Here is a 26,822-nt window from a genome sequence, read left to right as displayed (position 1 = left end):
GTGGTGGTGTATGGGCGCCTGGGGGCCTGGTGGTGGATCAAAAAAGCAGCAAGATGCCGGAGGAGGAATTGGGGATTTTCATGGACCTGTGTTTATATGTTATATTGATTTATGTTGTTAATAAATATAATTGTGTTAATAAAGGGGCTGCTATGGCCAATTTTTTCCAACGAAGATGGTGTATGTGTTATTTGTGGTAAGTACGTTGGAGGGGTGATTGGTTAAGCAGCGAAGGCTTCCTATACTGTACCCATGTCAAGGAAGCTGAACAGTTTGTTGTCATAATGATTTATTGGTTTGCAATATGACTTTTAGTTTCTATAGTCTGAAAAAGTAACTGGAAACTGTTTGCCTGGGCAAAGTCTAATGCAAGGCAGGAATATAAAAAGGAAGGTCAACATATCTTATTTTCAGTACTATGAAAATGTCTTATCTTTTGCTGCTACTAATATTACTGCTACTTCTTCAGGACAACCATGGACTGGTAAATGTGTTTTTCTATAGACATTTTTTTATTATTATTTCTCATAATATGTGTGTATTACCATACTTCTGTAAAAAAGGAGAAATATATTATAATTTGTATGTACAAATCATTGACATCTATTTGCTAAGCATAATTTCATATGGTTTATGTTTGACACTGTGCATTCCAAAAAAACCTTTTTCTTGTTGTTGCGTGTTCTTTGTGTGCTATCATTAGCTTGGTTGCAGTATTATGATTTGACAAGCTGATGGAACATTTGTACTTGTTTTAATTACTATCTCAGGTCACAACCATACTTTTAGTTTAATCTATACTGCATACCATGTTTGCTGCACTTTGATGCTGGTTTATTAGTAGTCATCTCTAGAAATGTAACACATATTACATAGGCATGGTTCATTGTCACAATGAGGAAATCCACACTGAAAATGTCGGGCAGATATTGCAAAATGAATGAAGACAGGAAGGCTGCATGAATCATCAAGTCTTATGATTAAAAAAGAAGGAAATATTTAATGAACCATTTTAGCTTGTAACTGTAAACCCCTTGGGATCAGAGTAATTTTTATATTTTTTTATGCGCATGCTGTTCATTTGATGATAACTTATTACCTATATTTACCTAGTAATACATATATATATCATTTTTAAGGAAACATTTTGGCAATATGTACTTTTAAAAATTATTTTATTTTCTATAAAACTCATAAACAAAAAAAGTAGCAAAACTAAAAGAAAATAGTTTATTGTCTCTACTTAGGGCTCTAGGTATAAAAGACATAATCGGATATTACCTCAAACATTCTTTTGTGGGAATCTTCTATGACCATGATTTTCAATAGCAGTAATGTTTGAGGGAGTACAACTGAGTCCAACAGTTGACACACTCATTAAAATGTGAAAGAAGCATTGTTTCATTCAGCTTAATTGGTATATGAAATATGTGTCTGTATGCTAGCGTATTGTTTTCTATTATCATCAATGTGTTTTTCTTTTACTTTTTAGCCTCTAGACCAAGCAAGTAAGTGTATTTTTCTTCTTTATTTTAGGGTGTATTTTAAATGTTGCAATAAGGCCTTAAAATATGTATAGAGGAAATGTTTTTATTTTTGGATCAGGTAAAGAATGGTAAATCTAAAAACGGAGGGGAATACTTTTTTTTAGACATTTGTCTCTTTAACAGGTGTTTTCTAACCATCACTTTCTATCCCAGAGAAAAGGACCCCCAGGACAAACAGAAAAGGTACATCTACCCTTATAGATAGCAATAGGAATTCCATAGTGATTTCAATCTTTACATGTTCTGTCTAATCCTAAAAAAGACACTGGCTATGGATATATTTTAACAGCCTCAGCAAGTACCTCAACCTAGGTGAAAATGCATTATTCCTGTAGGGAGGCACCTGTCATGCCGGGACAGAATGTCAGGTGTTGAACCACTAGTAGAGAAGAACCACTAATTGAGCTGATAAATCTTTCGAGACTACAAATACGTTTTTCCAATTGCCAACTAAGAGGTATGCTTTTGTTCAGAAGAAACCGATTCTAGTAACTCTTTAACCTGATCAGAAGGTTCACCTCTTCATTTCCAGGGGTCTTCTACTTGACCTGGTATTTTATTTTTATTTAGAGTTTATTTAAACTAGAGCAGCGGTCGCCAACCAAGAAAATTTTGGTGGTCCGCGGCTCTGGCCAGTGCATCCTCAAGCGGGGTCAGGAGAAGGGCCCTGATGAGGGGACGCATCAGCCAGAGCTATGGACCATGTCTCCCGTTCACATCCCAGGCTCAGGGAAGTGGGTGGGTTGTGTCTCTGGACATAACCCGCCCACTCTCCCATCGCAGGCTCATATCTGCGATGGGAGAGTGGGCGGGTTCTGGAATCATGACGTCACTAAAGGGGAAGTTTCTTCTTCTTTTAGTGACAACCAGCTCCCTGCGCATGCGCGCTCTTTAGTTGGCAAATTCCGTGGTCCGCCGATCCGAAAAGGTTGGCAACCATTGAATTAGAGCATGCACTAACGTTATGTAAAAAAATTATTAAACCTTCAGAGCTTGTCATTAGCTTTAGCAGTATCGTGGAGTAATTAGTAAGAAGAAGTGGTCTATGTTACCAGACCTGCTAATAGTAACCCTTTTTTTTCATTAATTATTTAATAAAGAGCAACTAAACAAAAATCTTCCTTTTTTTTATAATAGGTTTATTAGCAGCAGGTAGTTACAACAACCAAAGGTAAACAGTGCAATGAGATATGACAGTTTGAAAAAGTAAAAAATAATACAGAGCGTATCAGGCAAACAACTGTCAACTACCACATCTTTAACAATAACCAACTAAACCAAACAAAATATTAAACAGAAAAACTAACCCCTTAACAGAAAAACATAAGAATTAAGCAGGAATAGACACTTTACAATAAAATATTGACCCATACATAATGGAGTTAGAGTAGAGGAACTGTATTTACGGATTCAGACATTACCCAAGGTCCTAAGGTCATACCAAGTGGTGTGTCTAAAAAGTTCTATAATGTCTTGGAGCTGGGCAGTGTGCCGTAAATAAGGCATCCATGTACCAAAGAACCTTTGTGAGTATTTCTCTCAATTTTGAGTAGCTTCAATTTTATCTACCATCATTATAGCTTGAAGATATTGTATCATCTAAGAAAGACTTGGAGGTTTAGACTCAAGCCACATCTTGAGGATACATTTTTTGGCTGCTAGATAACAAAGGGGTTCACCGATTATGTAGAGATAGCAGCCGGGGGGGGTTCCCTTCCACATTACCATGAAATAAGGCCAATTTGCCAAGAGATTTGTTCATTGAGTCCAGTTTTTAGACAGGAGAAGTCAAAAACTTTAGACCAGAATTTAGATATAACAGGGCAGTCCCACAAGACCCAGAGCAAAGTGGCAAAGAGGCATGCTGTCAACCTAGGTGTCAGACTGCGGGGGTTGGAAGGTATGTTGAAAGCATAATATGCTCTATGTATTCATTTGAATTGGATCTCCCGCCACTGTTCACTAATTATAACTTTGCAGATACATGACCAAGAGGCTTCTCATAACTCAAGGGTCTCTAAATGTGGAAGAATAAGAAAAGTCCACCAACGGCGCACAAATGGAAGCACAGAAGCTGCATCAGTAGGAATGTCTCTTAGTAGAGAGTAATTATGAGATATGGAATGTCTCGATGCACACTCACCCAAAAGTTGTTGGATCGGGCCTGGTAGTACTAACGTTGATTGCCTAGCCTGGGATCCAAAAAAGGTAGCTTTAACTTGTAAATAAGGGAGGAAGTGATGCACAGGCAGAGCATATTTGATTCTCAATATCTCAAAGGGCAAAAGAGTATGGGATTCATCTAAAAGGTGGCCATGGACCGCTATGCCTCTTTGTTTCCATTGTTCAAAAGCCTTATAGGTTTTTTCCCAACCCCGGGGAAAACAGGGTGTGGTATGCAGAGGAATGTTAACAGTTGGACCAACACAACAATGAAACAGCTTTTTATTTCTCTCCATGCTAATAAGGTATCCCTCAGCAAAAGATTTTTACATAAATTAGGTGGCACAGATGAGAAAGAACTATTCAAAAGGCCCAGTAGGGACCATGATTGAACCAAACGAGTCTCCAATTTTACGACAGTATATCGAGATGTACCATGCCACCAATCCTTGACATGTCTCATAAGACATGCTGATTTGTATTTACGTAAATCTGGGAAATTAACTCCCAAATTATCTTTGGAACAGACTAATTTAGATCTGGCAATACAAGGAGTCTTGCCCTGCCATATAAAAGAAATAAATGCTGACTGAAGTTTTTTACCATCAGTGTGATGTAGAAGGAATGGTAAGGTTTGTAATGAGTAGAGCAATCTTGCAAAACTAATAATTTTAATAAAGTCGCAGCGACCCATTAGTGACAGTGGGAGAGATTTCCATTGAGCGAGCTCGGCTAGGATTTTAGACATAATGTGGGAACAGTTCAGTTCATATATATCCGGGACATTACGGGAAACTTGAATCCCTAAGCACGTTAGACAGGAGTTTGTAATTTTTATACCCAGGTTATTTATAATAGTAAAAAGGGTTGGGGGTGGGGTTGTATGAAAAAAGAGGATCTCGTTTTTGTTGTAATTATTTCGAAATCCTGAGAAGGAGCCAAAATAGGAGATCTGATGAATGATAGAGGGAAGATCTCTAGTTGGGTCATTAGGAAACAGCAGAACATCATCTGCAGACATTGCAAGACTTATACGACCACCTTTTATCTCTATACCATCATGGATTTTTCAATCAAAAAATGACCTGGCCCTAAAGCCAAATTTAATAGTAATGGGGAAAGGGGGCAACTCTGACGAGTCCCCCTCCCCAAGGAAAAACCAGGGATTGGACTCCGGCCACCTGAATCTGAGCAGTAGGATTAGAATATATAGATTGGAAAAATTTTGCTATATACCCACCAAATTCAAACTTGGCCAGAAATAAATTCAACCAAGACCACTCCACACTATCAAAGGCTTATTCTGCATCAAGTGCCATAATGGCAGCCGAAGCAGGAGTAAGACCCGACAAACGGGCGTGTTCAAGAACTACTAGTAATTTCTGTATATTATACGTAGTAGATTTACCTATAATAAAACCGGCTTGTGCAGGGCTAACTAATTGTGGGAGAAACTTCGCTAGATGATCTGCCAGGATCTTAGAGAGCAATTTAACATCTTTGTTCAATAATGAGATTGGATGGTATGATCCTGGATCCAAGGGATCCTTTTGTTTTTTTGGAAGAACTTTTTATAACAGCTAGTTTTCCTGAGTCTAGTTACGTAGACTGGGAGGACATGCAATTATACAATGTGGTGAGAGGAGTAGAAACCCTGTCGGACAAAATTTTATAGAATTCGGCGAGCAGGCCATCGGGGCCTGGCGCTTTCGAGTTAGATGAGTGCCTAATGGCTGCCAGAGTTTCCCCCTCTGTAATAGGCCAGTTGAGAAAACACATCCTCTGCAGTTACCTGTGGAAGCTTCAGCTAATCAAGAAAAGCTTGGCCTTGGGCCACATTGCTCCCTTGGGTAGAATATATTTTTGTGTAATAAGATGCAAATAATGAGGCAATACCTCTGGATGATTTATGCACGACCCCTTGGGGATCCTTAACCGTGAGGTGCGGCTGCTTTCGGTATCCCTTTGCTAAATTGGCCAGCAGTCTACCAGAATTTTTTCCATATCTAAACAATTACAGCAGAGCGATAAGACCTAATCATGGTATCATACTGGCCAATCCAGAAATCACAAGCTCTTTTCGCTTCCAACCAATGCTCCTTAAACAGAAAAAGACGACTTGAAGGCCAGATAGGCCTGGTGTGCTTGAGAGCAGGCCTCACGGTATCTTGCCAACGTCTGTTTCTTCTTGGACGTAACATAGGCCATAATATTACCTCTTAGTACCGCTTTTGCTGTGTCCCAGAATAGTGTGGGGTTGGACTTGTGTTGAGCATTATGAAACTTATAATCTTGCCACCAATATATCAGATTTTGTTGGAAAGATTCATCTTTGGCAAGAAAGGAGAGAAACCTCCACACAAAGTCTGTCTTATGTAAAAAGCCATCGGTGATACCTGAGGAGACAAGCGCATGATCAGATATTACCAACGGATGGATATCAGTAATATCAATTTTACACAGTAAATCATCGAAGACCAAGATAGCGTCTATCCTCGACTTTGTGGAATGAACTGCCGACATGTGTGTAAATTCACGTTCATAAAGGATTGGTATGCCTTGTTGTTAGTAGAAGAAACTCCTTGCTTGGGAGGTGGTGGATGCCTATCTTCGATAGTAGTCAAGACGGCATTAAAATCTCCTGCCACCACAAGAGAGGTGTGTGAAAGTGATTGGAGGGTACCCAACAAATCATTATAGAAAACAGCATTGTCCGAGTTGGGACCATAGACCGCCATTATAGTAAGGGAGTGAGCAGGTAATTGGAAGGGCGAGCGATGCCCATCTGCCATCTATGGCGTCACATGACTTTGCAGTTATGGTATAATGTAATTTTTTTATGCAGCAGGATGAGAACTCCAGCAGGTCACCCCGCCGCCAGGGCTCCCCTTAGACTTCACCCACCCAATTTTTCTGCATTAAGTGGTACAGAGAAGAGGTAATATGTGTTTCTTGTATGATGGCAATATCTGTTTGTATCTTCTTTAAGTGCCTCAAAACTTTTGTGCGTTTAGCAGGAGACAGAAGGCCCTTGACATTCCAGGTAGTCAGTTGTAAGGTCAATATAAAACTTGGATTGATGAGACCCAGTGGTAGTAAAGCATCTGGTACAAAAAATGGGGTTGTGAATTCCAAAACAACACTAACAAAAACAAACTAAAAGTTCCAAAACATATTACAGGTAATTGACTTCTTTCTTCCCCAATGTGGGATACAATAAAAAAGGATGTTAAATCACCGAAATCCTCTCCCCCTGCTCTCCTGGTTTCTACAAACATAGCATACAAAAATAGGGGGACAAAAAATGAGGAAAAACAAGAGAAAAACACACCAGCTCTCATTAATGCAGTGTTGTAGTATAACAAATCACCGGCTCTATCCAGTGGGTAGAGAACAAACAACAAAAGAGTCTTGTAAATGCCATGTTGTGAAGGGAAGGTCAGGCTCTTGTACAAATAAGCAGCAGGAGAAGGTAGCAGCTTGTATTGCTAACAGATATTGTGGGCATTTAAGAACGCGGTGAAGATCTGGAGTGCACAGAATAATTTCTAGACAATTGATCTCTGACCGGTGAATTATTAGCAGACAGAGATTTGATGAAATCGGCCTCCTCCAAGGGGTCTTTAAAGAGTTGTGGTTCCTTGTCAGGGAGGAATATTTTAAGTACTGCAGGGTACATTAAGGCAAAGCGAAATCCTTTCTCAATAAGTTGTTTGCACAGGGGAGAGAAGGCCCGTCGCTGCTTGGTGGTCTCCATGGAATAATCATAAAACAGCAGGGTTCTAGTACCATCAATGCAAAAATGGTCATGTCCCCTGTATGCCTGTATAATAAAGACATCTTATCTCTGAAGTGGTGATATTGCACTATTATAGGACAAGGGAATGGTTTGTTACGCGGGGGGGGGGGGTCCCAATCTATGGGCCCTCTCTATCTTCATGGGTGCTTTAAGCCCCAAGGATTTAGGGTGATGGAACAAAGCTTCTCCAATTCAGAAGGCTTTTATAACTCAGGAACACCAATGATGCGCAAATTATTGTGGCGTGCTCTATTTTCCATATCTATAAGTTTTTCCTGTAATTGCAAGTACTGATCAATCATCTGCTGCTGTTTTGTGTGGGTAGACAATAAATCATCTTCTAAATTGCTAATACGTTGTTGCATACTTTGCAGCTCTTCTCCATGTTTAGTGACAATTTCTGTTATAGGCTGTAAATGCTGTTGTAATGCCTCTTTAATATCTTATATTAGAGTAGGCTTAAGATTCTGAGAGACCTCCATGGCTGGCTAAAAGCTAATGCAGTACAGGAATTCACACAGGACTCTGTCCTACCTGGCCTGGAAGGACTCATCTGCCTGATCGCGCATGGCGTCGGCCATCTTGGCCTTTGTAGTCTTTTTTTCCTGCCTGCTTCTGCTGGGATCTTCTGGAGGACTGTGAGCCTGAGATGAAGCTTCCATCTGTCCTCTGCTGTCCGCTCACCACACGGAACAGCGGGAAAGTGGGGTGAATTGGGAAGGGCACGGAGGATTAATGAAGACAGAGCCGCTCTGCACACAGCCGCTACATCAGGCGCCAGAACAGACAGTCTGAATCTTCCCTTTTTATTTTAACTTGCAGTATTTTAAGTTGTAAGGCGTCTCTGTGCTGTCTGGTGGCCATTGGGAAGAGTTAGCCTTTTTTGGTCTAGTGAGCATGATGAAAGAAATGGAAAATTTTTGAGATGGCACCAGAACAGGGTAGATGGTGAAAACCTCCAATGTTGGACAGTGTCATTTGTACAAAAAATCACATTCCTAACCTAATGGCTTTGGTTTTTAAACAGGACAGAACAAGGACAAGGGGAGGAAAATCTCCTAAATAAGACACAGGTAGCAAAATAGAACAGTGGTAAGGTTCTACCCATACATTATGCTATACAAATTACTAACTGCTCCCACACAGTCAACTAAAAGACATTAAAGGAAATATACTATTTACCAAACTAGATTTTACCATTGTGACAGTTTTCTTCAAGGCTTTCTAAAGCAGGACCAACTGCAAACATATTAATGACTGGTTAATCATAATGAATATATTGTTTCGTTAAAATACGAATGTTTGAATCTGAATTCATGGTAATTAGTGGTGTATTCAATGGTGCTTTAAAGAGGATTGGTCACTTTACCTATTTATAGCTCATAGGCCACCTCCACTCCCGTGGATACTTAACCTTCCTGCACTTCTTTGCCACTCTTTCCCTGATCGTACCTCTATGTTGGTCAATGATAGAGTTAGGTCCCCTCCCTACCAGTTGAGCAGTCAAGCTCAAACATTGGAGAAAATAAAAACTCACATTTATCCCTTGCCTGGAAGTACTAGAGTCACGGTTGGCATGAAAGGGCCACTAGGGGGTGCTATGGCTTGGACGGAGGTGGTGTAAGCCCTGAGAAGGACCAAGGCGCAGAGTCTAAGCAGTACCCAGGTCTTCTCCAGAGCCTCTAGTGGTTAGGACGTTGCGCTGCTGGTTACTGCCAGGTTGCGGTGCTTGGGCACACCAGGCTAGGCAGGATGATACAAGGTACCAAATCACAAGGCAGAAGAAGTTTCAAGGAAGGCCAGAGTCAAGGCAGGCAGTAATCAAGAGAGGTCAGGTCACAAGCCCAGGGTCAAATACCAGGGATCCAGAAAATCTAGGGACTCGGCACTAGTTGAGACACGTTGCACAAATGTTGAAATAAATGGAAAAATCTTCCAACAGGTAATGTTCTAGTGAATGTCAGATGGTTTAAAATAGACCCCTATGTATACACCCTATGTGAATCATGCAGATAATTTAAAAACACTCATTAATGATGAGCAAATCAGCCACAATTAGATAAAAAAATAAACCGATGACAATAAAAATCACCAAAGGAAAACTCAGTGGCAAATTAAATTGAAGTCAAGAGATTAATTTTATTGAACAATTTTGTTTCCTGAAAGCAGTCAGGCATGCTACTGCCAAACAAATAGGAAACAAAAATTGAAAATTAGTAATGAGAAAAGAAAAGACTTGCATGTGATGATAATCTTTTACTGTGCCATTTCATCTGCAGCAAGCACATTGTTGTGTATGTTCTGTGTACTTGAAGATTAAGTGTATGTATGGGAGAGAAAAATATATATCAGTAATGTTGGTTGTATTAGTTTCCCATTCAGTGCTAAAATTCAACAGAATACAGTCATCGCACTAACTCAGAGGGGCTCACAAACTTATGTCTCTAACATTGTTTGAAGCCAATTTTGGCACAAGGACAACTGAGGTTGTCTGTGGGAGTCTGCTGGCTAGAAAGTCAAAAGTTGCACAGAACATTTTCAGTGGGAGCCAAACTTTGCCATTGCAAATATAATCAAACTTTTTACTTTTAAGGCAAGTATAAATCCCAGAAAGTTGCAGCTAATTTATCATTTTGCAGATCTGAATCCTATTTCTATTTCTAATATGTATGTAACACTAATAATACTTTTAAAAGTAAACTGGAGTTTTGCTGATAAAGCCAGACAGTAATGGGCTCACCTCTTGCTAAGGCAATCTGCTGCTGGTCCCAGACCAGTTATCCCTCTCTGATAGCTTCTGTTTTCAGCGGAGCTGTGGAGAGCGAGTAACACACACAACTCAACCATGTAGTTATATCACTTTCAAAGCTTTATTTTCACATCAAAGTTTATATATTTAAACAGCAAGGTGGAAGGCACTTAGTAGTTAGGTAATAAAAAGAAATACAATTAACAACTTTGCAGAGCACGGAGTGTTTCAAGATAAGGGAGAGGGGAGTTTTAAGGTTAGGGGGGATACAGATGTTAGTTTACTGATAAGGAGTACAGCTAGTTTCAACAAAACTCAATTATCTACAAAATATAGCAAAAACACAAAAGTTATGAAACTTCAGGCTTCAGTAAAATTCTACTCCTTACACCTCTCATACTACATTTGAAACCTCTGTATGAAATTGAAAAATAAAAAAGAAAGGAAAAATACATTTACTTTTAGCAAACACACAGAATTTTGAAAAAGTGAGTTTTTTTAAACTTCACAGTAAAATTAGCATTACACTGGATATTGGATGGAGCATTCACCAATCACCGAAAGACTGATTCAGTAAATGTTCATATTGAAGAAAGTTAACATTTAAATATCAGAATGTTAATTTCAAAGATAAATAAAACAGTTTAAATTTGTATTGGTTGTTGTCAGTATTGTCAATTCTCATCAACATTGGAAACAGTTGTTAAAATTAAAAATGTTAATATTCAATGTATCAGCTAAAACCTTTACAATGATATACTATTTAAACATGCTTGATTTCTTCACACAGAAATTGATGTTCAGCCTCTAAAACATATGGATATCGTTGACATAAATGAAGGTAAAATGTTGTTATTTCTATTTCATTTAAATGTCAGTTCCTTTTCTAAATTTATTATGAAAAAATTTATTTAACAGGTGTTGTGCCTTACCATGGGTGCACATTCTGGATTGGGTTTTCAGTCCTGGAGCCTTCATCTTAAAAATTAAAGATTGTAGAAAAATATTTTTTTACAGATGGAGGTCTCTTTTCTTGCCTGCATTAGGGAGGGCATTGATCTCCAGACTCCTTGTGATGCCATCCCGTGCCGTACCCAATGCTTGAATGCAGAGCCCTTTTCTTCTCCAATGAAGGACCTTCTTGGTCATAATTTTTATTTTTTATGATTTAGTTCCCCTTTAAAGATATCACACTGGTATTATACGTATATGGGATTTTGTCTTTCAGCTGCTGGTTTGGACCTGTTTGAGGGAGACATTAAACTTGATAAGGTTAGTGTTCTTGATCTCTGTACATGTTTTCTACATTGGGTATTATAATTGTGACATTTTGATAGAAGTGATTTACTGCAAATACTGCAAGTACAGATAGATATCAGGTAAATAAAGTGCAACATTGCCAGTCAATAGACAGGCAGGATAAAAGTAAAAATGTTACTTTGAGCATACAATAAATTGAAAAAAGTATGGGAATAACCTCACTCTACCATCATTAGGTACAATGTAATTTTCTGACAAGTCACAGAATTAAGAGGCAGCAGCAGGGAGCTGTGTAAGACCAAATAGGTACACACTGCCTAGTATGAAAAAAATACTATTTAAGGCGGCAAGTACATGATTGTCTTACCTATGGGCAAGCATCTTAGAAAATTGATAATGACTCGGAATATTTGCAAATTGTGGTATGGTATATTACAGAAAGCCACTAAAATTAGACTCTACAAACCGGTATTTATAACTTCCCAGTTGAAAAACTGTGCAGTAAACAAGTGAAGATGTAAATGTAATGTCAAATATTAGTTTTTGGGTAAATATTACAATATTAACTTTGAATTTGTAATCACTGAACCACTTATTGTTCTGCACTATGGAGTAGTAAGTGAAGAAACCTTGCAACAAAGAAGTATGGTGGCTGTCATCATCAACCTCTTTTTCTGAAGAAGCTTGCTCCCTGACTGCCATGCAGAACCACTGACCAGGATCAAGTATGTCTGGGGTCTTCATATTTTTGGATCAATGATATTCCTACTGTGCCCTGTAATAGTGTAGGGGCCAGTGGGATCTACAGCATACAATGGGGAACCTATAAAAGGGTCAGATTCTGCAGAACCTTTCAGAATTTGATGTAAGTATTTTTTGACCTTCAATGACAGTGTCTAATTTTTTATTTTATTATATATTAAATTATTTCTTTTTATTGTTTTTTGAATTTGCAAAGATATCGGGAGTTTAAATGCAATCAGTTTGACACTAATTAACAATAAACATGATTCATTAATTTTTTCAACTGTTCAAATGTTAAAAATATTTAAAATACATGGATTACAATGCTGTATTCTCAAAACACATTGCAACTCTCAATTAATACATTGATTACAATGCTGTATCATCGACGCGTTTCATGGCGCTTGACCACTTCTTCAGGAGGAGAACTCCACAAGTCCTATAATCAATCCCATGAAATCACAGTCACCTCACCAGGATGGCCGTGGAGGTCAGGAGAAAGCGGTGAGCAGTGAGGTGTGTATCAATCTTAAATCCTAATTTTGCACCTTAAAATTGAACTGACTTATACCAGCACTGCTGCAGAAGAATCCAAACCTCACCACCACAGGCACCTGAATTTTCCTCCCGAAGAAGTGTTTAAGTGCCATGAAGCGTGCTGTTGATACAGTATTGTAATTAATGTATTAAGAAAGAGTTGCAATGTGTTTTGAGGAAACAGCATTGTAATCCATGTATTTCAAATAATTTTAACATTTTGTTGAGTTGAAAAATTTTAAGAATCAAGTTTATTGTTAATCAGTGTAAAATTAATTGCCTTTAAGTCAAACTATCTTTGTAAATTCAAAAAATATAATATTTATATTTGTGATGTGGCATATTTTGTAAGCACTGTACTGGATATCATTATTTTTTTGTTCTTGCATTTTTTATTATATTTTATAAAATATTACATGGTAATTTATCATTCTGTATTTATTGCAGATGAATATCTGCAAGTATACCAAATGATGAGTTGTGTGCCTGGCAGCATTATCTATTTCAAAGCCCATAACTAGATATACAAATACATGAAGCAGCTGTGAGATGGTGTGGCTTATAAATGATGCTTCATTACTTACTCCTATGTTTATAATATAAATTATTGGTAAAGTCCTAAATGACAGATTCTCTTTTAACAGAAAAATGCAAGAAACACAATAATTGATAAAAACTACAGGTGGCCATTGACAGTCCCATACTACCTAGAGGACAGTCTCGGTATGTACTGTATTAATCAATATGTTTACACTTTAGCACCATATCTTTGCAAAATTACACAGTTCAGAATAAAAGCAAAACTCCAGCAAGAAAAAACAAAACAAAACAAAATAAAACTAATTAAAATAAATTAAAAAAATAATTTCCTTTTTAAATTTTTTTGCTACTAGATGTCTTATAGCCAGAATCATTCAACCTATTTCCTTCTGGCTGCCAGTACTGCTACCTACTAAGCTATAAAAAGACTGCAAAAGAATGATGCCAGGTTACATTTAGATTATTAAGCTGCTTGCATTTAAAATGTTGCATTGCATATTGCTTGCATTTATGTATTCCGGACTGGAGAGCCTATTTGTGCCTTTATTATTTGCCTAGAGTTCAGATTTCCTTGTGAACTTCTTCGTGTTTACCCAGGACGTGACTACTGTACCAGGCACAGCTAATAGTAAAATGGCCTTCTGTATTAAAATAGCATTGAAAAATTGATTTGTTCACTTGGAATGCGGAATTGGCATCAGTTCTGTCTGTAAACCCAGCCTTAGCAGGAAAATAACCTAATGACCATAACCTTCTGTGTGTATTTTTTCCATGTCAGAAATTAATGGTAAGGGTGTAATACTGAAAGCATTTGAACGTTACAGACTGAAGACATGCATTGATTTTAAGCCATGGGCTGGCGAAAAGAACTATATTTCTGTATTTAAAGATGATGGGTGAGTAATAAACACAAACACAACACAAAAACACGCTAAAAGCAAGTGTAAGGTAAGTTATTGCACAGTCTGATGGTGCTTCAGACTTTGCACAATGCATTATTTAAAATGAATTGTGAGCCTCAGGGAAGGCAGCTAACCCATTATACTTTAAGGATTCATTGTCATGTATAAATGTTTATTTGTAAATATACACAAATTAAAATAAGAACTATTAAGTATATATATTAAGATTTCATTGACATAGAATCATTGGCCCTGATTTAATAAAGGTCTCCAATGCTGGAGAACATACACTTTCATCGAAGAAGCTGGGTGATCCAGCAAACATGGAATGGATCTTGTCTATGATTCAAAACATTTGCTAACAAATAGCAAATTACTTTGAAGAAACTCATTCCAGCCTTGGAGAGCTTTAATAAATCTGTCCCATTCTGATTTGAAGCCAAAATAAACTGTAAATTTGTGGTGCTATTTCCTAATTCTATGCTTGAAAATGAGAAGTCATAAGATAATTAGGAAACATTGCTAAATACCTAAAACATTCAGCATAGAAAGAACTGCTTGTAAATTTTTAGTAAATTGAGGACACTGTGTTAGTGTTATAATCTATTTTAGATGCTATTCATATGTTGGAAACCAGCAGTGGGGAAAACAACCCCTTTCTATTGGATCAGAATGTGATATTGTTGAAACCGTTCAACACGAGTTCCTCCATGCTTTGGGATTTCATCATGAACAATCAAGATCTGATCGTGATGACTATGTGACCATTGTGGAGAAAAATATCCAGCCTGGTAAACACATATTATATGTAACAGAGATACATATATTTTAAAGTCGGTTGCCTTTCTTTCATTGTCGTTTGGGGAAGGCAGCCTTAACCGTGCTTCCATCACCAGTAAGAACCATAAATAGTGATTACAATACTTGATGAGGCTTGTATATAAGAGATGACATACCAAAATATAGACGTTTTGTCCAGAAAAGCATTTCTGATAAGAGAAATAAAATTATATCAAGATTCAAGATATCAAGACCAAATTATTTTACATGAAGTTACATGCAAAGCCAAATGCTCAGGCTTTTCCAAAACTGACAGCTTCAGAGACACCCTATATGATTATCTGCTTTGTCTATCATGATCAACCAAAGCAGCATTAATATTTGTCTTTTTTACCTCATTACTCACCACCTAGTATTTTTTCTACTTCTAACCATTAAATATGAGAGCTACAGAAACTTACTTAATGACTAGAATAACTGTGGGATAATCATAAAATAAAAACATCTGTGTAACATCTCCTTTATATCATGTTCTAGAGATGCAATAGAAAGTCCCCATATTCTCTTTCCCAGTGGCAGCAGTCAATAGTGCCAACAAAAGGATAAATCTCCTCAAATGATACATTTAAAACATGAGAAACATGAAAACTAAAACTAAAGAAACTCGAAAGGCAAAGGCTTTTTGACCTCGATAAAAATGTAGTAACTATCTTTTTTGATTTTTAGTAAAAACCAGTAATAAGGTGATGAATACTGGGCACTGTATTTCAATATGCAACTGTCTGACAATCTCAAGAAGCTAAGGCTCCCCTTGGAGGGGGGATTAAATTTCCTGATTTTTCTCCATTCCCCTCCCAGCTCCTTTTATTGCTTCAACACTATTCCCCTTCTCCATTTTCCCGAAATTCTTTATCTCTTGCTATTCTTTGTTCCCTTTTTCTATATACCACCTTTTGTGTCTGAACTCCACAGAAGTTTTGTTATTCATCCCTAGAGGACTTTACAGCAAGTTACCTAGATAGGCAGGACAGACATACCCAACATAAAAATAAAGATGTACCTTCTTTTATAAACTGCATTGTGGGATTTAGAGAAAACTTTGGATACATACAACCAATGTACATTTCGCTTTTTGCCATCATTGTTAAGTGGACCTAAATTTTGCAATCATTTGTATATTGAACTGAATTGTACATGTGCAGTACAGTGTAAGATCCCAAAAACATGGTAGCTATGTTTGTTTATTTAACTTTAGTTCTGCTTTAATATGCAGTCTGGAAAGTTATTTGGAGACAAAAAATAGCTGGTTTTGTGTTAACTATGTTTACAACATATCTATATATAACAATATGCTATATATATTATACACACAACATTAAGTAAACTGTTTGTTTTTCTTTTTTAGACAAAAAAAACAATTTTGAATCCTATGATGACAAAATTACAAGCTCTCTGAATGTTCCTTATGATTACACCTCTGTAATGCATTACAGCAAGTCTGCATTCCAGATTAGTAAAGATAAGTTAACAATCATACCTAAGAATCCTCAGTACACAAATTTAATTGGCAACCAAATGGATTTTGGAACAAACGACGTCTTAAAGCTAAACAGACTGTACAACTGCTGTAAGTTTTTACTAAGCATGAAGTCAACAAAACATAAAATAAAGCTGTCAGAACGTCATCATAATGTCACAATTTAAACATTTAAAAATAAAAATCATACCAAAACCAGTCCTTTCGGTTCAGTGAAAATTCTTGGTGGCCATTGAGGACACTCTTCATGGGAATGGCAGTTGTTGGAGTTTACCCTAAAGTCAGGAAAGTTAGGCTCCAAACAGTTTCACAGAGACAGAGAAGAATCTTCTCTGCCATACAAATATACTAGAGAAATCCTGTGTACCTTAAATTCTAAACATTATAAAAAATGTTGCAGCTTACCAGTCCTTAGATGTTGTGGCTGAATTTAACGTTTTTTTTGGAAATACAGAAAAAAAACAACAGTTTCAATTCAACTTTTAAGGAATACCCAATTTCATGCAAAAATTTGTAGAACACTTGCACATGATCATACAGCTGAAATTACCAAACCTTCACTTAATTTAGAAAGCTAAGAGACAATTCAGTGACCAGCCTAAACCTCTTAAGCTAATTGTAGTCCAGCCTACCTGGTGATCATGGCTGCCTCCATAGATACAGTGGGGGAGTCAGCCTTACTACCCATGGACAAGATTTATGTTTTTCGCTGGATCAACAAAGGCTAATAAAAGGTAAAAAGCCTAGAAACCTAAAAAAACACATTTTAACCTTACCAAATACATATTATAAATATATATGCACATAGCCATAGATCCTTATTTTGAAAAAAACAAACAAAACAAACAAAAACACACACTATTTCTTTGTTAATCGGATGAAGCCAACACTATCACATCCACGCCACACAGTTGTTTTTCTGCAAACGGGAGAATGGTTATTAGCCACTCCTGAAAAATGATATTGTTATGCTGTGAAAGTCACTGTAAAAGTTTGCTATGCTCCAGTCTTGCGAAGAACTATAGCAAATAGATAACCTGGGGCCCTAATATTATTATAAAAAACTCCGGTCTAAAGGGTCCAGTCCAAAGACTTAGTTGTATAGAATCATTCTACCTTATCTTGTCTAGTGCTTTATTTTTTTACTGTTTGTCAACCATTTGGACAGTTCTTCTTTAGTAACTGCATTTCAGTGGTAAGATACTGAAATGGAAGGTTTTCCATGTCTTTAAATAAGAAAGAATATAGGATGGACATCATTTTTATCTGGTTGTTTTTCTTTGTTGATCAGTAAGCCCTCATCCATAGAAGCCCTTATTTTCAAACATTGCACTGGTGATGTCTAATGAGCCTTAAACAGCTGTATGCTGAGAATAAATGTCTCCCTAATATTGGCCTTAGCAGGGGTGATGGATATGCATCTAAAAAAATTTATTCTGGTGAACTCAACTATTTTGTGAATATTATTCCCATTGCACAGCATCCTCTCTTACCTTCCTGGATTCATGCAGCTTTGAAAATGATGACATTTGTGGTATGCTGCAGACCTCGAGTGATACTTCTGATTGGCAGCGTGTTTCCCAAGTTCCAAATGGTCCCAGTTCTGATCATACATTCTCTGGAAAAGGTAACTTTTTTGTTGTCTGGTCAACCACTAGCTGGAGTTTAAATATATTCTAATAAATGCTTTACATAATGATAAGATGTTTAGTAGATAGATTACTAATTAGTGCTTTAGGTTTCCACACTTTGCTATAAAAAAATATGGGTCTCCACTGTGTTAGCTTAATATATAAATTAGAGCTCATATTAAATTTGTTTTTCTTCAGATAAATTATCAGACATTGGCTACTTCATGCACTTCAACACCAGCACTGGTAACATTAGGAGCGATGCTATACTTGAAAGCAGATTATTCTACCCGAAGAGAGGATATCAATGTCTGGAATTCTTCTACTATCACAGTGGTAGTGAAAGTGACCAGCTTAAAATTTACATTAAAGAATACACAACGCTCTACCCTAATGGAATTTTGAAATTTGTGGACTCAGTGTCTGGTAAGATAGAAAAGAACTGAAAATTGTCCTAATCATATATAAAGTAATTTATTTGTATGTTTGAAATATATATACAGTTAGGTCTATAAATATTTGGACAGAGACAACTTTTTTTCTAATTTTGGTTCTGTACATTACCACAATTAATTTTAAATGAAACAACTCAGATGCAGTTGAACTAATTAATTTAGTGGGTTGAACAAAAAGATTGCATACAAATGTGAGGAACTAAAGCCTTATTTTAACACAATCACTTCATTTCAGGGGCTCAGCTAGACTTTCTCAAACCCCAAATAGGCCTAAAATCAAACAAATTCTTGTTGATTAGCAAAAATGATAAGTATCCACTTTGAAACTAAATATTACAAAATTGAAAACCTGTTCTGCAGTTGTACATGGCTTGTGCCTTTATTTTCCTCTTAACATATTGAGTCCTGCATCTCCTCTTGTAGACACATGGTTTCTACTGTTATGTGGGAATGCTTGGAAATAAAGCTTGGCATCTATCATTCTTCCCATTATCTTTCACAAGGTCATCCTTTTAATGGCTGAATTCAAAAATGAGAAATTTGCAGTATTGAAATGTGCAAGCATATTTGGCCCATTAAATAAATATTATGTTTGCCACTATACACTGCTTTTATTCATTAATCAACCATGTTGCTATTAGAATTTATCTTGTTTATTGTGAGTTGGGTTGGTCTTTGACTGAATTTTGGCACTCTTTTCCTTTAATCTATTTTAGATTTCAGCTACATAGCCCCTTAGTCAGGTCAGTGAATACAGATCAATGAGGAAAATATAATATTTTTTGGGGTTCGACACCCCCTGTACACGTTATTTCCTATATATGAGTCAGCCCAAAAAGCAATCAAAAATTATTTAATCCACAAACAAAATTGTAATATATTACAGTTTAGCAATCCTTGGACTTTTTATCCTATATTTTCGCTGGGTGATTCTGCTAGTAACACTTTTTTGTTCTATCATAACTACACATATGCATTGTGCAGGACAACAAAAATTGGATAAGGACCACAGAATCCAATCCATCCCCTATTCTATATAACATAGAGAAATATTGTTCTGTATTCCTCACTGGTAATAGATAATTTTGCATGGACAAAGCACACTGTAAATGATAAAAATTTTCAACAATTGAACTCTTTTAACAATATATTTAACTTGGAGAAATATGAAATTGAATCATTTTGTTTTTGGGTTTTTTGCTTTAGAAATGTTTTAAATATAGATCTAAACTCCACCTAGAAAACATTTATTGTGTTAAAGCATTTTTATCATAAACAACCATGCTTGCTTTTTTGTTTGTTTGCAAAAACAAAAAGCACAACTGGCATGCAGTTGTTACTCCAAAAAACTAGGACAAGACTGACAGGATCACAAGTATTCTGTGTATTATCAATATATTAAATCATTATTCATACATTATGCAAACAAAATCTCTCTACACTTTCATCATCATGCTAGCCACAGGGCCAGGTGATAATTCATTATATGCTTATGATCACAGGCATTAGGTATGATTTTAAGAGGACTTCACGGACAGATCAGTTATCCGAGCATATGACAAATACTTATAAATTCAATAAAACTAATAAATTCACACAATGCTTTTATATATTCCCAGCTCACCATATGTACAATGTGCATAATACAGTGTGTTGTATGTTTTACAGGCAAACCTGCTAACTACTGGCAGCTTCATTTTTCTTCATTAAATGCAAAAAATAAGTTTCGATTTGTGTTTCAAGGAGTTACCGGTGGTGGATATTCTACTGGTGGCATCTCTGTTGATGATATCAACTTGTCTGAAACTCAATGCCCTCAAAATGTTTGGCACATCAGAAATTTTAGCTCTGATTTCACAAAAAATATAGTGTGGAGTCCTCCATACTACTCCAATGATGGCTATGCCTATCAGATTGCTCTATGGTCCTATGCTACAGAATATTCACCATACAACCTAGCAGCATATCTTTATCTGATAACTGGAGAGAATGATCATACCCTCCAATGGCCCTGTCCCTGGAGGCAAGCTACAGTAGAATTCATGGACCAAAATCCTAACATTCAGGAGAGAACATCGACTATGAGGAGTGTCACAACAGACCCAGCTCAGTTATTAGAAGGTTGGTATTCTGCACACTTTTAGAGTTCAATCCAAAGGCACCTTAGAGATAAATAGATAGTGATAAAGAAACCATCACTACTTCCCATTACTACATATCTCCCATCCTATTGTGTGTAAATTCCCCCACATTGTAAGCTCTTCGGACAGGGTCCTCTCCTCCTGTATCACTGTCTGTATTAGTCTGTCATTTGCAAACCCTATTTATTGTACAGCACTGCGTAATATGTTGGCGCTATATAAATCCTGTTTATTATTAATAATAATAATAATAATAATAAATAAACTGCTTGTTTACACTACACACAATGCACTACAATGTAGATTATTGATATGAACAATATATTTATCTTGTACATACAATTTCTAGGGGTCTAGTAATACATTTTGTGCTTCATTGATTTGATCCTGTATTAAATTAGTTTATTCATTTGGCTGGACCATCACGCCACCCCTGACTTAGATGGCAGGCTCTTTAATTTATGATGAGCAGCCACCCCCGTTTTTGTTTACTCATTTTTGCTGTCCCTACTTTGGCTTTGTAGCATTTTCAGGTTTCGAGTACACCCATTTTACTTGTATTTGTTTTGTTTCTATGTTTTTGTTGAACTGTTAATTTATGCTTTTTATATTTTCCTTTTCTATGTAAAGAAAATTTATTAAAAAAATTTTCTAAGAAAATTTATTTAAAAAAAATGTTTATTCATTTTCCCTGACATATTCACTTTTCCTTCAGGTTTTTTTAATTTGTTTTGCCTTCTAATACTTCAAAAAACCCTTGTACAGGTGTTTACAGATGTCTTTGCAAGTGTAAAATAAAACAGTATTAGGGGGAAGGCCACACTGTGTTTCTTTTCTTTTCTATAAGGGTTTATGCATTAAAACATCAATAAATACATGCACAGGAAATTTGGAATGAATTTAGAAACACCTTCACAAATGTTTGTTTTTAGTGTTTGCAGGCATTTTCATTCAAATCTGTGAGTCCTTGGTCTAAGGAGTGAGTCCAAGCTAATTGGGTTTAGGAAGTTTAAATTCACAAATTTAGAGGGGCAAACACAAAAAAGAAAAAAGGAATAATTGGAAACAGGAAAACAGGGAACAGGAGGAAAGGAGAAAAATGAGTTAGAATATGAATAGTCAGCAATGAATAGGAAAAAACAACACAAGGAAAAATGGATTTGGATTTTATTTTCCATAAAATTATAACTTTAACTATATGGGGCATACAGCTGTGGCAGCTGGGGAGGGTGGAAGGATATGAATTTGTTGAAGACAGGGTGGGCATGGTAAGAAGTTTATTAGGGATGGTGTCAGAATGGTAATTTGTATTCATACCGGATTAGGATTAGGGTAGAGCGAGTGAGAATATTAAGTTCGATATTGCGGCGATTCGGGCCTTTTAATTCGCTCTCGCCAAACTGGAGGATTTCCTGCATCATGGAGCTCTGGAAATCTTATGTGTTCCCCGGGCACTAGAGGTTAGTTAGAGGTCAGTGCACCAGGGATCGTACACTCTTCTTAATGAATGCAGCCACAGCTGCAATCATTGAGAAGATGCCCAGCACAGGAGAACCTCCTGACATTGTAATATAACATTTGTAAGAGATTGCTGTGGCTGCAATCATTGAGAAGAGTGTGCGATCCCCGGGGCACTAACCTCTAATTAACCTCTAGTGCCCCGGGGATCGCAACTAGGAGAATTCCCAGGGAATCCTGTGAATCCTTCTGTTATCATTTCCTCGATCTTCCGATGGTTTCATGAAATCGGTTCGCAGAAATTTCGCAGGACCATCGAAGTTTAAGGAAATTTTGCCAGAGGCATTCTCGCTCATCCCTAATTAGGACAAAATGTCAGAGAAAATAAAATGACAGGGTGGGAATAGATTAGGAAACAAGAAAACAGGCCAAGATCGGGTCCCCATGTACATATCCAATGTATGTATTATAGATATTTTTTTCTATATATATATATATGTGTGTGTGTGTGTGTGTAATGCCCCTCTATACCTATAGTATGCATGCATAATAAAATTCTTTATATCAATCTGGTCTGTTTTGCATGTGAATTTAAAAAAATAATACATTTCTTTTATTGAAAATGGAATAACTCCTTTAAGGCAAATGGAGTAGATTGCTCACAGTTGATGACACGTTACTTTGTCTGTTTGCAGGTACCAACATGTTGGTATGGAATAATCCTCTGGAAGTAGGATTTCTTGCACAATTCCCCAATGGAACTCTATATAACATAACTGGAGGATATGGAAAGTTCCTTTTTACAACTGATGACTGGTTTTATAGAAGGGACTTCCTAAAAGGAGGAGATGCTTTTATTCTCATATCCATGGAAGGTATGGCGCAAATGATCACCTTATTGATCACCAAATTAATGCAAATATTTGTAAGGAAGTAAAAGCCACAAAGTTACGAGCCACTGTTGTCCAGCGATATTCAGTATCTGAGACTGGGATCTGGGGTTTCTGTTAGGCAGTCTTGACATTTCCCCCTTCCCTTCCATAACGATTGCCCATCGTCCGTGGATCCTTCAGGATGGTTTTTGGATGATGGACAAGCACTGTACACATGCAAGATTCTTGTCTGATATCTGCGCTTATAAGCTGATTACAGGACAAGAACCATTGCATGTGTGTACGTAACCTTAGAGATGCCCATTGGAGTTTCCTAAACCTAAAAGTCCTACAGATACTCTACATGAATGTGGAATTTCTATGTGTAGCTTTCCGTAGGATCGATAGATGAATAGATAGATGGATAGATAGATATTATCACAACCTCATCACCTGCTCTTTATTTCTTGATCTTTATTCATGTTTCTAGATTTTATTTATTATGTTCTTTATTTCAGATAATTCCCAACTAACACGATCACAACCATTGCCACCACCTACATCCCCACCACCTAAAGTTCCTGTGCTGTGCCCAAATAATATCTGTTTGAATGATGGAATCTGTGTTGTGGAAAATCTACAGTCAGTGTGCAGGTAAGATTGTATCTGATGTTCCTAAGATTGGCCATACACAATGAAGCAACAAATTTAATATGTAGGTTATTGAAGTTAAAGGGAACCTCTTAGGAAGTAGAGAACCAGGGAAGAGGTTTTTAGATTAATGCCAGTTCTGAAAAGACAGCATCTAAAATGCAGATGAAAAGATTGTTGTATTTTCAGTAAGCACAAATGTTGGTTTGTAATTTAAAGTATATTGGCACTCAGCATTTGTTTTTACTAAGGAGTGATAAAAACCCCTATGGGCCTTTCTGGCCATCTGTGTTACAATGGGAGATTTCCCTTCACTTTTTGTTCTGTAAGAAGCAAAATATGTATATATGGCGGTGTAGAACTACAAACAGCTGTCAATTTTAACTGGGAAGACTCTAGAATTTTTCCAGTCTGAAAAAGATTTAATTACCAGAAGATCACCAGGTTTACTTAAGTGTTAGACAGGATGACTAGGAGCTCTGAGGACAATAAATCTATTCCACTAAGACAGCAATAGTGTTGTATTGTGTTAACCATTACTAGTTTAGGTGAAACCCTTTTAGGACAAACCTAAATTAATAAAGATGCAACTTTTGGCATCACCTATCCTTTTTTAAGCTTTAAACAATTCAAAAGTTAAAGCCTGGAGAAGAGGTCTAAACAATCCTAAAAGCTTACATCTTAAAGTGAATTTAAGAGCTTTATTGCAGAAAGGGACAAGTGATGTCTTTTCTGCAATAAGGATTCTTGCCTTCCTGATTTCTCAGTGGAAGTGCCAAAATTACTGAGATACGCATGTACAGTTCGGCCTTGGTTGTCAGGATATATAGCAGTTCTGCCATCCCCTGTGCTTGCCGGGACTGAATGAACTCCGGTGCACCTGCACAGCAGTAACGTCATACTGGCCTGGACGAAGGTGGGGAATGTCAAAGCGAGTACAGGGTCAGTACCAACAGTTACCTCTGCATTTCTAAATGACCCAATGATGGATATATGTTACCTTTACATGCACACAGATTTTCAAATGTCAAGATTACCTCACCATCTCTATGAAGAGGTCCCTTTCGTCCAATGTCCCATGTTATGTCATTGCATAGTCAATGACACTGAAAAACCTAAAAAAAGAATGACAAATGCAGGTCTTGAAAAGGAGAACTGAAAATCAAAAGAACCTGTAAATAAATATTTATTCTCAATATTCTCAGAACCATCTACTGATATCATCAATTCACACTTAAAGCAACGGAGTTTAGAAAAGAGTCCTATATAGCAATGAAAGCCTAAAATGCATGGTAACCCTTCTGCATTATATCCAAACTATAATTAGATGGGTGTAAATTTAAAATTATTTAATGTGCCCCATGACAAATGATCAGATCTAGAATGTTGTCCATTGTTCCCTATACTAAATATACATGTATTTGTATTACAGATACTAAATGCATTTTTTTACTCTGCAGATGCAAACCTTCTAAAGACAAGTATACCGGTGACAGATGTGAGGTCCAGAACAAAAGCAATATGTGGACTATGTCTTCTTTATGTGCATTAGTCTCTCTGTTTACAGTCACCCTAGTGAATGGAGGTTGATAACAACCAATTCATTATTATAAAACATAAAATAATCAAGATGAGCTCAATAGAAAACATTTTTTTTAAAATGTTGGCTAAGACTAGATCTTTACTGACAAGTTTTCCTCAAATTCTTTGTTGTCACTGAGCAAAAATCTTACTTAGAGGGGCACAGATGATAATAAAGAAAATAATAACCTGGATAATTATAATTTGTGCAAAAAACTTTGCTTAATTTATTATTGGTTTCAGGGGGATTTTTAAGTACAATATAATGATCAAAAATCTGTTTGGTTCAGAGATAAGAATTAGGCAGCACCTTAAAATATTAAATTAGGTAACAGTACAATTGTTCACTGGACTGTTTTAAAACATTAATTCATGTGAAGTACAAATAAAATCAATAATTAAAGCACACTGTACCCAATTTTTTGTCTGATTTTGCATTTATTGTTACTTCTATTTGCACCTTAACTATTGCTGACATCTTCACCCAGTCTCTTCCGGGTCCAGGCTCTTCAGCTATCTTGATTGGTCAGCTGCATTCCTGGCAGCCCGCTATGCTACACTGCTTACTGTACATGAAGAAGACTAAGAGCAAGCAATTAGGTTTGTTATATTGCAGAAGAGACATTGCCTGTCCTTTCTGCAATAAACAACCTGCCTGCTTCCATTTTTTTTTTCATTTTTAAAGTGGACCTATACTATAATTTTTACTTTATGTAAAAATATTTCTATATAAAGTAAAAATGTGGTTGTTATTTTTAATTTCTCTTTTTTTTTCACTAAAAAAAGTCTAAGCTCTCCCCCTCCTCTATTTTTACGTCATGTACCCTAGGAGGCTTCGGGGTGCTCCTTCATGTTTAATGTACAGTGCTGCGTAATATGTTGGCGCTATATAAATCCTGTCTATTATTAATATTATTATTAATAATATTAATATTAAAAATAATGTGCAAAACCTGTTTTGATGTTGGCTTTATAAAATCCCTAATACACAAAATTTATACTGGTAGGGGATGGTGCTCTATAAGATGAGCAAAACGGGATCTGCTGTAAGCATTTGTACTGACAAAACAAAAGCAGAGACAAATTACCTGATTATTCTCCTTGTACTGTTACAGTTAGGGATACAGGGGTGGACATTTCTTAACTGCTTTAAAGTAAATTCAGGCCACCGTACTAGCTCTAGAAATGCAAACCTTATGGTGGGTAAAACAAGTCCCTTTTAAGTATTTCAGCTGTGTATTTTCATGCCTGGGGTTTAGTTTTAAAGCAGCACAAATGTTACACCAATTTTATCATTTCACCATATAACTTTTTTTTTTCTTCTTAACATACACTGGTGAATGTGAACCTTTTTCCATGTGTTTTATTCATCTAGAAAACTCTGATTAGCTTTGGTTATCTTGATGAATATGTTATTGTAACATATAGGCTTGTCAGTTGCTTGATAATGTATACAGCTCGTGAAATCATGGCCT

The 26,822-nt window shown here is 36.6% G+C and overlaps 1 protein-coding gene across 2 annotated transcripts; it reads left to right on the top strand.

The window, feature by feature from the left end:
- Window positions 1-409: 409 nt before the first annotated feature.
- LOC140330814 (meprin A subunit beta-like) lies at window positions 410-25,765 on the top strand. Of its 2 annotated transcripts, XM_072411277.1 has the most exons (15): window positions 429-484; window positions 1,493-1,508; window positions 1,671-1,730; window positions 11,049-11,099; window positions 11,487-11,530; window positions 13,444-13,522; window positions 14,118-14,235; window positions 14,854-15,032; window positions 16,427-16,648; window positions 18,039-18,185; window positions 18,388-18,615; window positions 20,313-20,765; window positions 22,939-23,118; window positions 23,634-23,769; window positions 25,227-25,765. In XM_072411277.1, exons 4-15 carry the CDS (start codon window positions 11,075-11,077, stop codon window positions 25,354-25,356), a joined length of 1,941 nt encoding a protein of 646 aa, XP_072267378.1. In that variant the 5' UTR covers window positions 429-484; window positions 1,493-1,508; window positions 1,671-1,730; window positions 11,049-11,074; the 3' UTR covers window positions 25,357-25,765. The 2 variants fall into 2 exon arrangements, with proteins under 2 accessions (XP_072267377.1, XP_072267378.1); XM_072411276.1 differs by lacking the exon at window positions 1,671-1,730 and having other exon boundaries at window positions 410-484.
- Window positions 25,766-26,822: the final 1,057 nt, after the last annotated feature.

This window comes from Pyxicephalus adspersus, chromosome 5, assembly GCF_032062135.1.
Source record: "Pyxicephalus adspersus chromosome 5, UCB_Pads_2.0, whole genome shotgun sequence".
Classification (NCBI taxonomy): Eukaryota; Metazoa; Chordata; class Amphibia; order Anura; family Pyxicephalidae; genus Pyxicephalus; species Pyxicephalus adspersus.
The sequence above is the reverse complement of the archived record's forward strand: the minus strand, read 5'-3'. Positions and strand labels throughout refer to the sequence as shown.

What these genes read in the sequence shown, in the direction of transcription:
- LOC140330814 (XM_072411276.1), top strand. Translation starts at nt 419, where the DNA reads ATGAAAATGTCTTATCTTTTGCTGCTACTAATATTACTGCTACTTCTT. An exon ending in GGAGAAAAATATCCAGCCTG is followed by an intron (nt 15,033 to 16,426) that starts GTAAACACATAT and finishes TTTCTTTTTTAG; the next exon opens with ACAAAAAAAACAATTTTGAA. An exon ending in ATTTGTGGACTCAGTGTCTG is followed by an intron (nt 18,616 to 20,312) that starts GTAAGATAGAAA and finishes TATGTTTTACAG; the next exon opens with GCAAACCTGCTAACTACTGG.